The sequence below is a fragment of the Medicago sativa genome, chromosome 4 (assembly GCF_051527215.1).
Source record: "Medicago sativa cultivar Bolivia chromosome 4, Bolivia_mono, whole genome shotgun sequence".
NCBI classification, from domain to species: Eukaryota; Viridiplantae; Streptophyta; class Magnoliopsida; order Fabales; family Fabaceae; genus Medicago; species Medicago sativa.
Genome location: NC_140752.1, coordinates 97,391,823 through 97,406,722, shown reverse-complemented (window position 1 = coordinate 97,406,722; position 14,900 = coordinate 97,391,823). Strand labels below are relative to the sequence as shown.

At 31.9% G+C, this 14,900-nt stretch overlaps 1 protein-coding gene, 1 long non-coding RNA gene and 1 other non-coding gene across 3 annotated transcripts; all 3 read left to right on the top strand.

Annotated features, from left to right (window-relative positions):
* Positions 1-3,445: 3,445 nt before the first annotated feature.
* LOC146934358 (bidirectional sugar transporter SWEET4-like) lies at positions 3,446-7,763 on the top strand. Its single transcript, XM_085706234.1, has 5 exons — positions 3,446-3,687; positions 3,831-3,867; positions 6,620-6,998; positions 7,077-7,196; positions 7,305-7,763. The coding sequence occupies exons 1-5, from the start codon at positions 3,639-3,641 to the stop codon at positions 7,464-7,466; spliced, it is 747 nt and encodes a 248-aa protein (XP_085562360.1). The 5' UTR covers positions 3,446-3,638; the 3' UTR covers positions 7,467-7,763.
* Positions 7,764-8,859: 1,096 nt separating this feature from the next.
* Positions 8,860-10,310, top strand: LOC146934356 (uncharacterized). Its single transcript, XR_015008457.1, has 2 exons — positions 8,860-9,039; positions 9,484-10,310. It is a non-coding gene; the product is annotated as an uncharacterized LOC146934356 (long non-coding RNA).
* Positions 10,108-10,302, top strand: LOC146934357 (U2 spliceosomal RNA). The gene has a single exon (XR_015009016.1). It is a non-coding gene; the product is annotated as a U2 spliceosomal RNA (small nuclear RNA).
* Positions 10,311-14,900: the final 4,590 nt, after the last annotated feature.

Sequence of the window (14,900 nt, the reverse complement as noted above, 5' to 3'; positions counted from 1 at the left end):
TAAAATGTGTCTAAAAGTGTGTCATAACTCTTGGTTTGAATATGTGCCTATAATCACCACATTGTGGCTGCAATAAAGTCTCTTGAAAAGTGCTATGATGAGAGAATTATAGGTCATGTGCATATTGAGAAGTTATGGTAAACTTTTAGTATATTTTAACACTTTATTCTTGTCGATTTTACCACTTTTGTTTAACACTTTCTTGCCTTATTTCTTTATCCTCTTGCATCTTGTGATACTAACCCTTTCATTTCATATTTCATACATTCCATAAGCATTTCAATCTCCATCTCACATTCTTGGTTTTTATCTTCCTACACTTTAAAGTTCATGCAAAATTAGAATGTAAAAAACTTAGGAATTGTTGTACTTTACTTTTATGCAATTTTAAATTCTTGCAAGACCATAGAATGTATCTAGGCCAATGATGTAAAGGACAATGGACTCTAAAAATGTACACCGACACAAGCACCGACACATGCACACACCTCACTTTAGATGTATGCTTAGGCTATGCATGTTTAGATGTATGTTTAGGATTGTATGTTTAGATGAATGCCTAGGATTTACACTTAGAAAAATTTATTTCCCAAAAAATATGAACAAACTTCACTCAAATCATTTTCTAAATAAACCTTGGGATCAAAATCCCATTGAATTTTCCCTTTCTTTTTCTTAATCAAATTCTAATGAACTTTAATCATACTTTGACCATATTTTGCAAATGACTAATTCAACCCCACTTTTTACAATCTCATGCCCTTGAGGCCTCTCTCTATTCTTCAAAAATCCCATTTTCAAACTTAAAATCAATCAACAAAAACAAAAACATTTTTGGAAGAGAACTACGGTGGATTTGATCCCTTAAACGGGTACGTAGGCAAGGAACAAAATTCCTTCAATTCAAATAAAATAAAAATTCAAACATTCTTCTCCCTCCAATTCTTCACTTAGAAAACCCATAGGTGTAAATAACACTTTTCAAAATAGCATTTAAAAATAAAGCGCACGTAGAAATTAAAGACGGTTCCTATAGGATACTATAGTCGTTATGGGTGCCTAACACCTTCCCGTAGCGAAAACAACTCCCGGACCTCGATTCTCAAGGGTTTTGCTTACTTTTTCCCTTCCCAAGAAAAAAATAAGATATCACCGGTTAAAAAGGTTCAAACGTAATCAATGTTTGACACCCGAAAACCAAGATAAAACAGTGTGTATATATATATATATATATACACACACACACACATAAAGATTTTACAAAAAGATATATGGTAAGATTAACATTAATTGAAAATTGCTCTTTGGCATTTTAATTTCAAACTTTCGAAAATATCTCTACCAAATATTAACTACCGCTAGTTGCCGAACGGAAATTAAAAACCGTTTAGTGCAAGAAACACGGTTGGCCCTTTGCTTACACCACACAACATTAAAATTGATTTTCTTAACTTTATGAGGAACAAAAAGATGAGGTACAAAGCCTAGTCCAACCCACTAGGCTAGTACCTCGTTGGTTTGCCATGTACAAAGATCATATACCTTTGGTACATTAATTTCAATTTGTTTCCCTGCAAGTCAATGTCCAACCATGTTGTTTGCATTGAACGGTTTTAACTCCAAATCGGTAATGAACGATGGTTAACTATAAGTAGAGGTATTTTTAAAAGTTTGAGGTGTCTATGAACAATCCTAAGTGCCTAAAGAGTGATTTCCACGTTAGTTTGCAATACTAAACTACTAATGTAACTAAGTCTTCTATAAACATTTGAGTCAAACGGGTCGACTCTTGGATAAACATATTTTTAATACTATTATTTTGTTTACATTTCATAATTTTTAATAAAAAAATGTTCTATTCAAATGCAACGCTTCCCATATTTTAGTAGATTGCAAGAAATAGATGTCATTGGATTAAAAATTGAATAATTTGCTTTAAGATGATGTGGTTCAATATAGAACCCACAAAATAATCTTCGAATGAAGATCACATCATCACAGTTGGATTGCTCTAAGAAAAATATGTTATTGAACTTCAAGTCTTGCAAGAAAAAGAGACTCATAAAGTGTTTTGGTGGTTTGGGGGAGGACATTGAAGTTAGAGTGATAACATTGTAAGAAACATGATTTTCGTTGCATTTGTGACAGTGATGGGAAAGTGGCCTCCTAGCCGCCAGACGGAGAGGGAACAAATGGATTGAGAAACAAAGGGAAATTCTGAGCTATACAAATATGAGTTTATTTTTATTCTTTTATTAAAGGAAGTACAAGAGATATTCAAACTCGTGCAACAAAATTAGTTTGGACCCAACATCATAGCAGGAAAATTGTACTCATCTTCTATAAAGGGTTGCCGATTTTACCGTCAAAGCATATGCTCAAAAGCCATACACCAAATCAATACAACAACTTACACATAGTATGCCTCTTCATTTGTTTCTATTTTCTTAAAACCAATTTATCATTTGATTTGTATACGGTTAATACTTTTTACACATGCATCAAATCAAATCATTCAATAATGTCTTTTTTTTAGATTAGTTAATAAAATATTTTTATAAATACCTATTTAACATTTTTTTTTTGAAGAAACCTATTTAACCTATTTTAATTGGATGAATGTGTGAAATTTTTCACATTATCAACGTATATCATTCTTTAATCACTTGCTCGTGTTAAACCAAAAGAGAGTAGTAAAATCATCTACAAGATTGTATGGATGTGAAGACAAAATCGATGAATAACATATACATGTGATTTTTCCACATGTCATTAGAGAGAAACATAAAGGTAGATCTTAAACCTTTTGACCGGACAAGGCTTAGAATTTATAAATCCTAGCTATAAGCCTATTTCCATCCTTAATTATTTGCAGTATTAACTTTTGGTTCTCGGTAAAAGAGATTTCAATAGCATAAAATTTAGTCGAAAGATAAATAAAATCTTTTTAAATATTGTTTCAATTAAGATTCTAAAGGAGAGTGTGCTATATCACATGATATATACACCCACGACAAACCAACAAAACATATAACAGCCATTGAAAGAACCACATGGAAGAGAGAAATAAAAGTTCTCCAATCTAAGGATCAAAATGCATTCGTCGCATGTCGTGTTTGGTTGGTCTCGTGCCAACAAGCATTTTCTGATTCAAAATTAGTTCTTTAAATAATTCGTCTTTAAGTGAAACTTACTTATCGTCGAAACCTAACCCGTAACCACTTGATTGACTATGGGGGAAGAGGTTTCTTAGAATAGAAACATTACTAAACAACATAACATTAATTATTTATTGTTTTGTTTTATTTTTGTCAATGGAAAACATTGAGGAATTTAGTCGCTTTCTAATGACTGTAAAGCTTGGTGAGTAGGGTCTCAGCATCTGATCACTAAGAGAGTGACAATTTAAATGAGGTAGCAGAATTTGCACTATTTAAGAAGCACTATATTCACAGATGTATCAACCAACCAGCATTAGCAATACATGTCATGCATATGATCAACCTATTCATTTCGTATAGCTAGCTCTACCTTCATTTTAATTTATATATATTCTTCACGATTCCTCTCTTTCTTGCATTTCATTCATTTCATACCTCATCCCTTATAATCATTTTATTTCAGAGCTTGGAGATATCATGACCACAGCAGCAGCACATATTGCTCGAACAATTATTGGTGTTATAGGTCGGTACTCAAGTCTCTTACTTGCTAGTTGTTACACTACAAATTTATGTGTGTATATATATATGTATACATATATAATTTCTTAATATTCTTAGTTGTTAGAATCTTATGGATCTTTGTCTTCACAATTTTCATAACTTCAGGAAATATCATCTCGGGCTTCTTGTTCTTGTCCCCAGTGTAAGCTTCATCTTTCTCTGTTCTTGATAAATTAATTGAATATTTTAAATCAAATGATCGTGATTTTTTTTTTTTTACCAGCAGTTTGTCTCTCTAAATTATAAGAATTAATTTTTTATTTATTTTACAAATACTTCAATTCTGATGATTTACCGCTTTCAATGCTTATAATCAATTATTCAATATTACTATTACTATATATCTTGAGAAATTTTCTTTTTCTTTCGTGAGACCCCATTTAAATTTCGAATTGCATCACTTATTTACCAACACACTCTTATTTATATTATGTATCTTTCTTTTTAAAATAACAATAAATAATATAATGTGTGTGTCAAATATATATATATATATGCCTCTTTTGAAGACAATTAAGAGAGAAAATGGAAATAAATTATGTTTAAAAAAAATTGTCTCTCTTGAAAGAAAAATTAAAATTTAAGAAAATTCAAACATTAATAATTAAAACCACTATCAACTTTGTTTTAGAGAACTACTATCAATTTCTTTAGTTTCCTTGATTTAATCAACAAATCTTATGGTTAGAGAATGTTATACTCATTCTGTCCCAAATTATAGGTTGTTTTGAAGAAACAAATTGTACAAAATTATAAGTTGAAGCATTATACTTTTCATATTATACTATTAGCATTCATTACTCTTTCTTCTTTCTTTAACTTGTTTTTCTTATACAACTAATTAAGGATAACTTTATAAAATAATAACATATAATTAGTTGCGACTGAGGGAGTATTTGGAGACTGTGGGACTAATCATATACTTAAATTGTGACTTGCCATTTTAATGACTATAATTTGGTCAGCTAGATGTTTATTTATTGCCCGTTGTGGACATTCTTTGCATTATTAATTCAAGAGGACTATTATGATACAAAATGGATATCCTCTATTTATGGAGTAGTGCAGTAGATAAACAATTCGTGTCTCTGTGGATTTGGTTTATCTTATCTAAAGCAGCAATTTAGAAATGTAAAATAAAACATTTCGATTGTTACACTTAGATGGAAAAAAATGGAACTTGGAAGAAAATGGAGAAAAGAGTTACACTTGGATGGAAAAAAAATGGAACTTGGAAGAAAATGGAGAAAAGAGAGTGATAGTATTTTGATAATATATGCTTCAATTTTTTTTTTATAATATACTTCAATTTTTTGTGGAGCTAGTACCAGTCTCCTTAATGTTAGGAATTTGAGGAAGTATAATAGTTTATGAAAAAAAATTGTGTTACGTTTATTAATTTAATAAAAAAATTTATGAAAAGTTTATAAAAATTTAGATGTACCGACAAAAATACTATTACATGAAATGTAACACCAAAACTTTTTTTTTTTTTTGACAAAACCGTCGAATAAAATATATAATTAAACTTCTCTTTTTTCTACTACACTCCTCCATCCATGAAAACCATCCCAAACCCAAACAGTATTAATTTGGCCATGTGATAGAAAGGGGTTGAAATCCCAAAACAGGTTTGGTACTTAGTACTATTTATATTTTGTCCCCCTAAAAATAGTTGGAATGAATGAATGCCATCAAAATTGGAGTACTACTTATTTCATGAATAATTTAATGCCAAACAGATAAGATAGGTTTCGTAGTCTATACAAATTTGATATTAATTTTATCATGTTATACATGCATATTAACTCCTGCAAAAAACATTGTTCCTTAAAAAAAAATACATGTTAGAGTCCCTAAATCATAACTCAACTTATAAAAATATCAAAATTATTAGGTTCGATGTCATGATCGGGGTTCGAACCCCAACCGACCCTCCATTTATGTGTGTTAGTATATTTTCTTGACACAAAATTCGTAGTGTCCTATCATCCACCTAGTTAAAACGGAAGGAGTACTATTTTTTGATCACAATTCAACATATTTTTAGCATTTCCTCAAAAACAAAAACATATTTTTAGCATGTGGAAATTGATAATATCCCATCATCCCTCAGCCCCACCTAAGTAAATACTCCCTCTGGTCACATTTATAAGAAAAAAACAATTTTTTAGGTACATTAAATAACTAATGTATACAGTCATATAAAATATGACCGTATACATTAGTTATTTAATGTACCTAAAAAATTGTTTTTTGCTTATAAATGTGACCGGAGGTAGTACACCTTTATATTAACTTCAAGTTTTTATTTTGATCTTTCCAATTTTCACTTATTTATTACAGTAACCTGACCCACTAATATATCTAGCAATTAAATTTAGAAACCGAAGCAACCAGTCCCTGGCACTAGAATTTTTGAACAGTTGGGGGCAACTCACCCTATACGAGTTAAGATCCTCTCCATTTTTATCTTTCTTCATTTGGAGAGATGTAAACACATAAAAAGTAAAAAAAATAATTAATGATGGTGTGACACACTCAATGATAGGGCCTAGAACCTTTTTATTTGTGTATCTATTTTTAAATGACATTTTCCATTTATTTTTATAAATGGAGAGGATCTTAACTCCCTTGTACCATCTCTAAATGCATTGTGATCAATTATTCTTATACGAGGACAATAAATGTTGAAGTTATGAAACAATTAAGGAAACACTAAATATTTTATCATATTTAAGATTTTTTTTATTGATTTGTGCCTGTAATGCCATGTTGGGGCAAGATTTTTTTTCTTTTTTTTCTAGGTTAAAGAAGAATATGGCTCTTGTATGCTTTGTGTACATTCCCCTTGTTTAATTGAATAATTGTATCGAAAAAAATATATAATACAGGCCAACTTTTATAGCGATATGGAAGAAAGGATCTGTGGAGCAATTCTCACCAGCACCATACCTAGCAACACTTGTTAACTGCATGGTATGGACACTGTACGGTCTGCCTATGGTGCACCCGGACAGTGTGCTCGTGGTAACCATCAACGGCTCAGGTTGTGTGATTGAGATCATATATGTCACACTCTTCTTGATTTACTCTGACGGCAACAAAAGGCTCAAGGTCCTTATGTGGCTAGTTGTTGAACTCGTTTTCATCGCAGCTCTTACATTTGTCACGTTGAGCCTTGTTCACAACGTTGAGAAACGCTCTGCCATTGTTGGTACCACATGCATTGTCTTCAACATTATGATGTATGTTGCACCTTTAGCTGTGATGGTGAGTAATCATCAAACAAACACTTAATCTAAATCTTTGGTTTGGATGCGTTCATATTGAATTTGAAGTATTTGACAGAAACTGGTGATCATGACTAAAAGCGTTGAGTACATGCCGCTATCCATATCTCTTGCTTCCTTTGGAAATGGCGTGGCTTGGACAACTTACTCTCTCCTCCCTTTCGACAAATTCATCACTGTAAACAAATTAAATCCTTTTGTTTTTTTCCCTTTTTCCTCAACATATTGATGAAATAGACATAAAGCGAATGGATGACCATTGTTGTTGTTCTTTGTTAACTCTCAGATACCAAATGGAATTGGAACATTGTTTTCTGTGGCGCAGCTGATTCTATATGCAACCTATTACAAATCCACGAAGATGCAAATTGCTGCCAGAAAAGCCAACAAAATAGAGGTGGACCTGTCGCAGGTTGTGGTTGGTAATGGTAACCAACGGTCCAAGTAAAATTATTGATCATGATGGATTAATGTGGAAGGCTGATAGACTCGTCTAACTTCCCATTTCATCATTGCTACTATTAAATTAAGGGAAATGCTAATTTATCCTTATCATTTTTCGTTTTTCATCCAACCTTGTTGGGATGTTTTGTTTTTAAAGATGCAATTTTATCATTGCCTAAAGCAATGCCTGAAGTTTATTAAGCTGCACACTTCTCTTACAGAGTTGCATCTTTTGGGCTGAAATGTAATCATATCACATCCACCCACCTGAATTTTAACTTATAAATATCTTCTTAGTCAATTTCATTTCACCATATTAATTGTTATTTAACTGTATTTTGTCAATCTTGATTAAAGTAAAAAAAAAAAAAAAAAAAAGTACCAAGCAACAGTAGTCTTCAGGAGCTCATTATGTGTTATAGAATACGTTATTCACAACTTTGATGTTGAGGTGGGTGGGAAAAGCACCTTAAATACGGGGGCCTTCACAGAGAATAATAACCAACAAATTAAATATCAAGTGAAAAGACGTACGAGAAAGGAAAATGGATATTATCACTGCAAGAGTGATTAAAGCACAGACCAAGCTGAAACCATTTCAAGTCAGAGTAAGGTTCAGAAGAATAGAATTGATACGCCCATTGTAAAAACATCCAGCGGCCACCCAAGGGCTTAAACGTTCACCTGCCCTGCGCAATAACATGTAAATCAAAGTAGTCAATAAATCTCGAATAGAGGAAAAGCCAAACTAGAAGACCACTGCCAAGTGCGAGCTAAAGATAAAGTCATAAAACAAACTAGAATTTTGCTTTCTAATTAGAGTTACAAATACTAGAATCCACATGCCACACTGTAACTGGGAGAGTCAATGAACAGTAAAATTAAGCAATCCTTTTCATTATGTGAACGGATAAATCAGCTGAACTTTTGCTCCTACCCAATGCAAGTAAAAAGTCAAACTTTCCTTGTAAAAGGAAAAATATAAAAGCACAATGAAGTTATATGACAACGTGGCATTTAGTAGGGGGAAACCAGTGGAGGCAATTAAATATTAGGGTCATGCTAACCTGTGCCCTTAGAGCATAGGTTAAGGATCTATAAAAGGAAATAAGTAATAATTTTTGTATTGAAAGTATAAATATTTAAACTTTTATAATATTGAACACAATTTAAAAAAAAAAGAAAAATTCTACTTTTAGCTTCTTAACTTGTTGTACCTTAAGGACATAAGTTAACATTTTCCTAAATATTAATAGTCTTTAACGGTTACGGCTTGATTTTCTGTATTTACTGTATTCTCCCCAAAACAATTTAATAGTAATCATTTGCACCATGTTTTCCATTCACTCTAGTCAATTTATGTTTGCTATTTGCGACGGGCTTAAAAGAGACGAACTTTGGTATTTCTTAGCACATGTTTGCAGCTGAATGTTTTGCGATCGCGATTTTGCACTATGTTGCTAGCTCATGCTGTAGGTTGTGATAGGTGTTATCAAGGTCGTGGTAGCAAGAGACACAGTGGACTTATGGTGGTAAGGGGTGTTGGTTCAATTTGAGAGAAGGTTTAGAAAAAACAAGTAAATACCAACCCGGTTTGATTCTTTACAACTAACATTTGATTCAAATTCTATTCAGATGAGACTAATTGGCGTTGCATTATTGCATGGGCTGACGCACCCCACCAATTCAAGTTTCTAACTTTTTTCATGTGAAGGCAAATGGTTTTGCAGTCAATTTGTTTTATACAAGCACTCAAACTATTAAGCCAAGCACGATTTATAGGCCAACTCTACTGTTAATTATTAATCTTATATAATTTTTTCTGTCAAAAAATCCTCTTCTATTTTGCATCACATTTAGATAAACTTTCAATTTTAGGCAACATGTCGTTCAATTTGATTCTTACTAATATTTTTCTCTTATATTTAACTTCTAGACATCTTCACCTCTAAGAAAGTATGAAACAAAGTTGTGGTTTCATGATAGCTAATGCTCGTATTTATTCTGATTATTATGTGTAGGAGTGAAGATATTTGTCAGCATAACATTCAACTTTTCCGAGCATCATTGTTAAACAAAATGGTTTCTAGCAGTATTTGTGGCTGATCTTGGAGAAGTGTATGTTTGATTCCAATTAAGCTACTTTAGTTTTAAAGCTGATAATTGATTCCAGAAGTGATATTACACTTCATGAGGCACTTGTTTGAGCGGCGTCAACAAAAATGAAACTGAGCAGAAGATTGTATTGAAAACAGGACTTGCAGCAAGCGTCCTTCACATGGATAATCTACTCAAGTTGATTACAATGAATTTTGAATTAGAAGAAAAGGTGGGAGAAGAAAGACTCAAACTCAATTCACAGAACTGTAGCCATCATTTTTATTCCCTTTCCATTCATTTTCCTTCATCCAGGGATTAAAAATATTCATTGGAGAGCTTCTCAAAATCTGTAAAATGTATTGTTGGCATGAGATTTGTCCTTGTTGGAAGCTCAAATCACATATCCTTTGCTTGGAAATTGGTCTTTGTTGGCCATGTCATGCCATACAAGAATAAGCTATTGCAAATAGTCCCACATCGCTAGTTCTAGAAAGTAAGTGGTGGATGTGAGATATAAAAGCAGAGGCGAGCAAATATTTCAACTCATACCTTTCTCGGCCTTTTGGCTAAGATCAAGTGTAGTATCTGTTCTTATCAGTTTAATATCTGATATGTGGCCCAATGGGTCACACGATATTAAATTACTTTTTTGAGGGGGAGAAGCCACCTCAGTAGCTTGCTACTGGGCTTCTCGAGTGTTGCCTATGTGTTGCACTATTGCATGGGCTGGCGCACCCCACCAATACAAGTTTTAATTTTTATTATTTAATTTAATTTAATTGTTTTTAAGGGGGAGAAGCCATCTTTGTAGCAAGCTATTGGGCTGGTTGAGTGTTGGTTGGTTATATGTGTGGTTTCTCGAGTGTTGCCTATATTGGTGGTTATATGTGTGGTTTCTCTAGTGTTGCCTATATTGGTGGACTCCACCAATACAAGTTGTAATTCTTTAGATTATTTGGCCAGATTTTTATATTTGACTTTCTAAACTAGTTAAGATTTTTGTTGATTTGTATTTTGGGTTTTTGAGGCTTTAAAAATTCACAATTTGTGCCATATTAAGGTTGATCCAAGTTGACTTTTAAGAATTCATAATTAATTTGTCCTTTGTCGAAAAAAAATTATTTTAAGTGAAAAGACATATATTAATATTCTAAACATGTTTGCAAAAAATCACGAAAAAAATTCAACATCTAAGTATCTTTTTTTATTGAACTTTTATGTCTACGAAAAAAAAGTGGAAAAATGGGAAGAAATTCAAATTACAAAAGTCAAATTTGTGTTTTTCTTTTTACATCGTCAAACATCACGTATATTACAAGGTCAACTTTATCCATTTACCTTTTAACTAAATACAAAAAATTACATAATTTAATACTAAGATATCAAAATTGTAGAATCAAATATATTATATGGAATCAATAAAAAAAATAAGTATACCTCAAAATTGTGTTGATCTTGAGATTCAATTGGTGCATGATGATTGAGATCAAGAGAGGTGATAATTTATTTTCGAAGAAGTTTAGGACCAATGATACTAGTATTTTGGCCTTTTTTTCTTAACTATCTTATCGTTCATCTTTTATAATTTATGGGGGCGATTCCATTTCATTCAACTTAAGTGAGAGATGAATATAAAATCATATTTTACAATGTGTTTAGATTAAATATTGCATTGGAACACACTGACTTGAAAATCAGAGGTCCGCGTTTATCATCAACGAACCTTTAATTAAAAATAAAAGGAGACTATGTTCGACGAAGGACATGTTTGAGGAGCTGAAGAGAGACCTACAACAAAGGTGACATTTTGACAGACCGGCGTTAGACAAATTGAAAGAGGAATTTGATATTTCATAAATTTGAAATCCTAAAGTGCAATGCATTTATAGTTTTAGGATCCAAAATTATATGATTTATTCTTAAAAGAACATTTCAGCCTACAATGTTTTTGAATGTCGGAATATAATATATAAATAAAATAATGGCATCAAGCCAAGAGTATAAAAGGATACTAGGCATCAAAAGAACCATTTTACCCTGCAATTGAATACATTATTTGTTCTGAATTATAAGTTGTTTTGGGAAAAATTATTTTAAATTATAAATCGCTTTACTCTATTTTCTTTCAACTATTTAATTTATCTTTCCCACATCATTTATTAAGAATAATTTTACAAAACAACTGATAACATCTTTTTCTCATACAAAATTAATTAGATATGACAATACGTGTGAAATATTCATAACGTGTTATAATTTAGGACTAAGAAAGTACTACAAAAAGATACTCCCTCCGTTTCAAAATGAGTGTCGCTTTAGCCAAAAAAAATTGTTTCAAAATGAATGTCGCTTTCAGTTTCCAATGCAATAATAACTTTTTTTTTTCAATTGTACCCTCTAATTAATACTCTGCACACTACTTCCAAAGTATTACTTTTAAAACTAACCAATAGTTAATAAGGATAATTTGGTAAAATAACCATTCTCTTTCTTTTAATCATTGCATTTCTTAATATGTGTGTAAACACCTAAAACGACACTCATTTTGAAACGGAGGGAGTATTATTTTGTTTTCAATTTCCACCACATAACCCGTCTTCCTTCTAAAAAACTCAAACACCAATTATGTGTGAAATATTCATTAACGTGTTATAATTTAGGACTAAGAAAGTACTACAAAAAGATATTATTTTGTTTTCAATTTCCACCACATAACCCGTCTTCCTTCTAAAAAACTCAAACACCAATTATGTTTGAGAGTAATTTCATTGCACTTATTGTATAGGTTTTTTTTTTTAATGTATATATCCAATTAAATTAATCATGTCAAATAGACATTTTAGAAACTTGCTTAAAACATTTGAAATTATTGAGTGATTTGAATAGATGAATGTGTAAAAAAAATTACATCGTTGATGTTTACGGATTGAATTCATTTTATTTTAAACATAAACTATCACTCTCATCATATTAGTCCATAAACTATTCCACTCCATCAAACTATTTACTTTTTAGATTAACCAAACTAGACTTTCTACCCGTGCTGCCGCACGGGTCATATACATCGTAATTATAGTAGACAAAAACGAAGTTTAATAGCACAATTACAACTTATAATTTGAATGTCATCATTTTGAGTATAAATAATCATTCTGTTTTTTCATGCCTACAAATTACGGAACACTTTTTTAAACACTAAATTCAAAGTACTATCACTGCAATGACCATTTTCATATAGTAGCAAAATTTTCAAACCATTCCCTTGAAGTAACCCTTGATATTGCTACATAAAGTTGACCATGCGAGAAACTTAGTTGTTGAAGATATATGTCAACTTATTTGAGTGACTGCCCTTGACTTTTGTTGATAATCATTGTAAAACATACAGACGTAGGAAACTGTCTACGTTGAAATTAAAATGGAATTCTTTTATAAGATGGTGTCAATAACAGTCGAGGTATATATACCTTATCCCCAATCTTCCTTCCTATTATCACCTTTCCTTCAAGTACATGTCTACCCATTTTTGTGATTCTCAACCTAGTTCCATTACCTAGGCCTGCAGTTGGGTCCAAGCTTCTAATTAACATTAGAGTATTACTTTTCCCACCCTATGGTCTTCTCCCGCGCCCTGTAAATTTTCCAAAAATGCCCTTGTGCATTCCGGATTATAGAATCCGGATTGCATTAGCACCATGAAAAAAAGTATAAATGATGGAATTTTGAATTTTGGGTGTAAAAATCATGGAGCAAATGATAGAGGAGAACTTTTGTATATTGTTAGTGCACTCCAATGTGCTCCTGACTTGGTTGAACTTATTATACATGTAAACATGATTACCTAAGCTTCTTAGCTTATTTCTTATTGTTGTATTTTGACACTTTAATTTTTACACTTCAGAGTTACATCGATGTTTCTACCGTACATGTGTCGGATCATTCAGAAGAGTTAGAATGCAGTAGTGATTGCCTTAATAATCTGCAAATGGTGAATATCCATGTTAGAGCATGTCGAATTTCTCAGCATGCAATGAGTTTGATACGGTTCATACTTGCAAATTCAACATCGTTAAGGACTCTTACTTTTAAAGTTTGTCCTGGTTCTAAGAGTTTAGATGCACATAGAATTTTAGAAGATTTGTTACATATGAAAAATTTGGTGCTGGTGTATTCCGGAATATAGAATCCGGATTGCATCAGCACCATGAAAAAAGGGTGTTTAGCGGGTTTTCGGATTATGTAATCCGAAAAAATCATGTAACGCGCCCTATTTTTTGAGCTTTCCGGATTACAAAATCCGGAAAAATCTGTAACTCACGTTGAAAGTCAACAAATAGGTTGAAAAATGATGTTTCCGGATTACATAATCCGGAATACGTTAAACAATTCGGATTTTGTAATCCGGAATGTGATTATATGGAGGATTTCTCTAGTATGACCAATACTTTTTTCCAGAAACAAGCTTTGAATTGCATAAAAAATGGTTGGGATATTTTGTTGGGAAGAATAAATCCTTGGAACCCGGTGTTGGAGTACTTATTTCTCTACATAACAATGCTCAAAGTATGAAGTTGACATATCCATAACTCTTGTGATGAATGAGATAAGTAAAGTTTCAATACTCACTTCAAAGCATTAGAATCATGACCTAACAAGTATTTGAAAACTTCATTCAGTGCTGATGCCTTTGGAAGAAAGAAATTAAGAAAGACAACTCAGTAATATCATTCATATTATATTTAAAATCTGCAGCACATTGCAGAATATACCTCTCTCCATAAATGTTAAGTGCACCGTTATTTTTAAAATCTGTAGCTTGTACATAACCAATTCCACAGCAATAGAAAGCTTAAAATAAAAAAAATTCTGGAAAAACATCATTCCGGATTATAAAATCCGGAAAACTTCGAGGGTAATTTTGGAAAAAAATAGGGCGCACGAGGAAAGGCATAGGGTGGGAAAAGTAATACTCTTAACATTATAGTAACCCCAACTTTCAATCTTATTTTGTGATTTGGAAGCCCAGAAACATAAATCGCGTTCAAGAATTATGGTGTATGAACATCGTCCGGCCTACTAACCATTGATGGATTTGAGTAAGGAGAATATCTACTAAGATATATGATAACATTCATCATATAATCATTAATCTCATAAATGGTAACATTTTTAAGTGTCAATATATTCATGAAATATAAGTAGTATAATACAAATAATCACATTAAAAAATATTATGTACGTCACGAAAGTATCACACAGGTCTCTTGCGATTAAATTCATACTAATAGGTTACATTGAAGTAGAACAAACATGGGCTTCTCGCTTAAGAAGTGTTTGA

Coding starts and splice junctions, on each gene's coding strand:
- LOC146934358 (XM_085706234.1), top strand. CDS start 3,639: ATGACCACAGCAGCAGCACATATTGCTCGAACAATTATTGGTGTTATA. Junction 3,688..3,830: donor AACAATTATTGGTGTTATAG/GTCGGTACTCAA, acceptor TCATAACTTCAG/GAAATATCATCTCGGGCTTC. Junction 6,999..7,076: donor TTGCACCTTTAGCTGTGATG/GTGAGTAATCAT, acceptor AGTATTTGACAG/AAACTGGTGATCATGACTAA.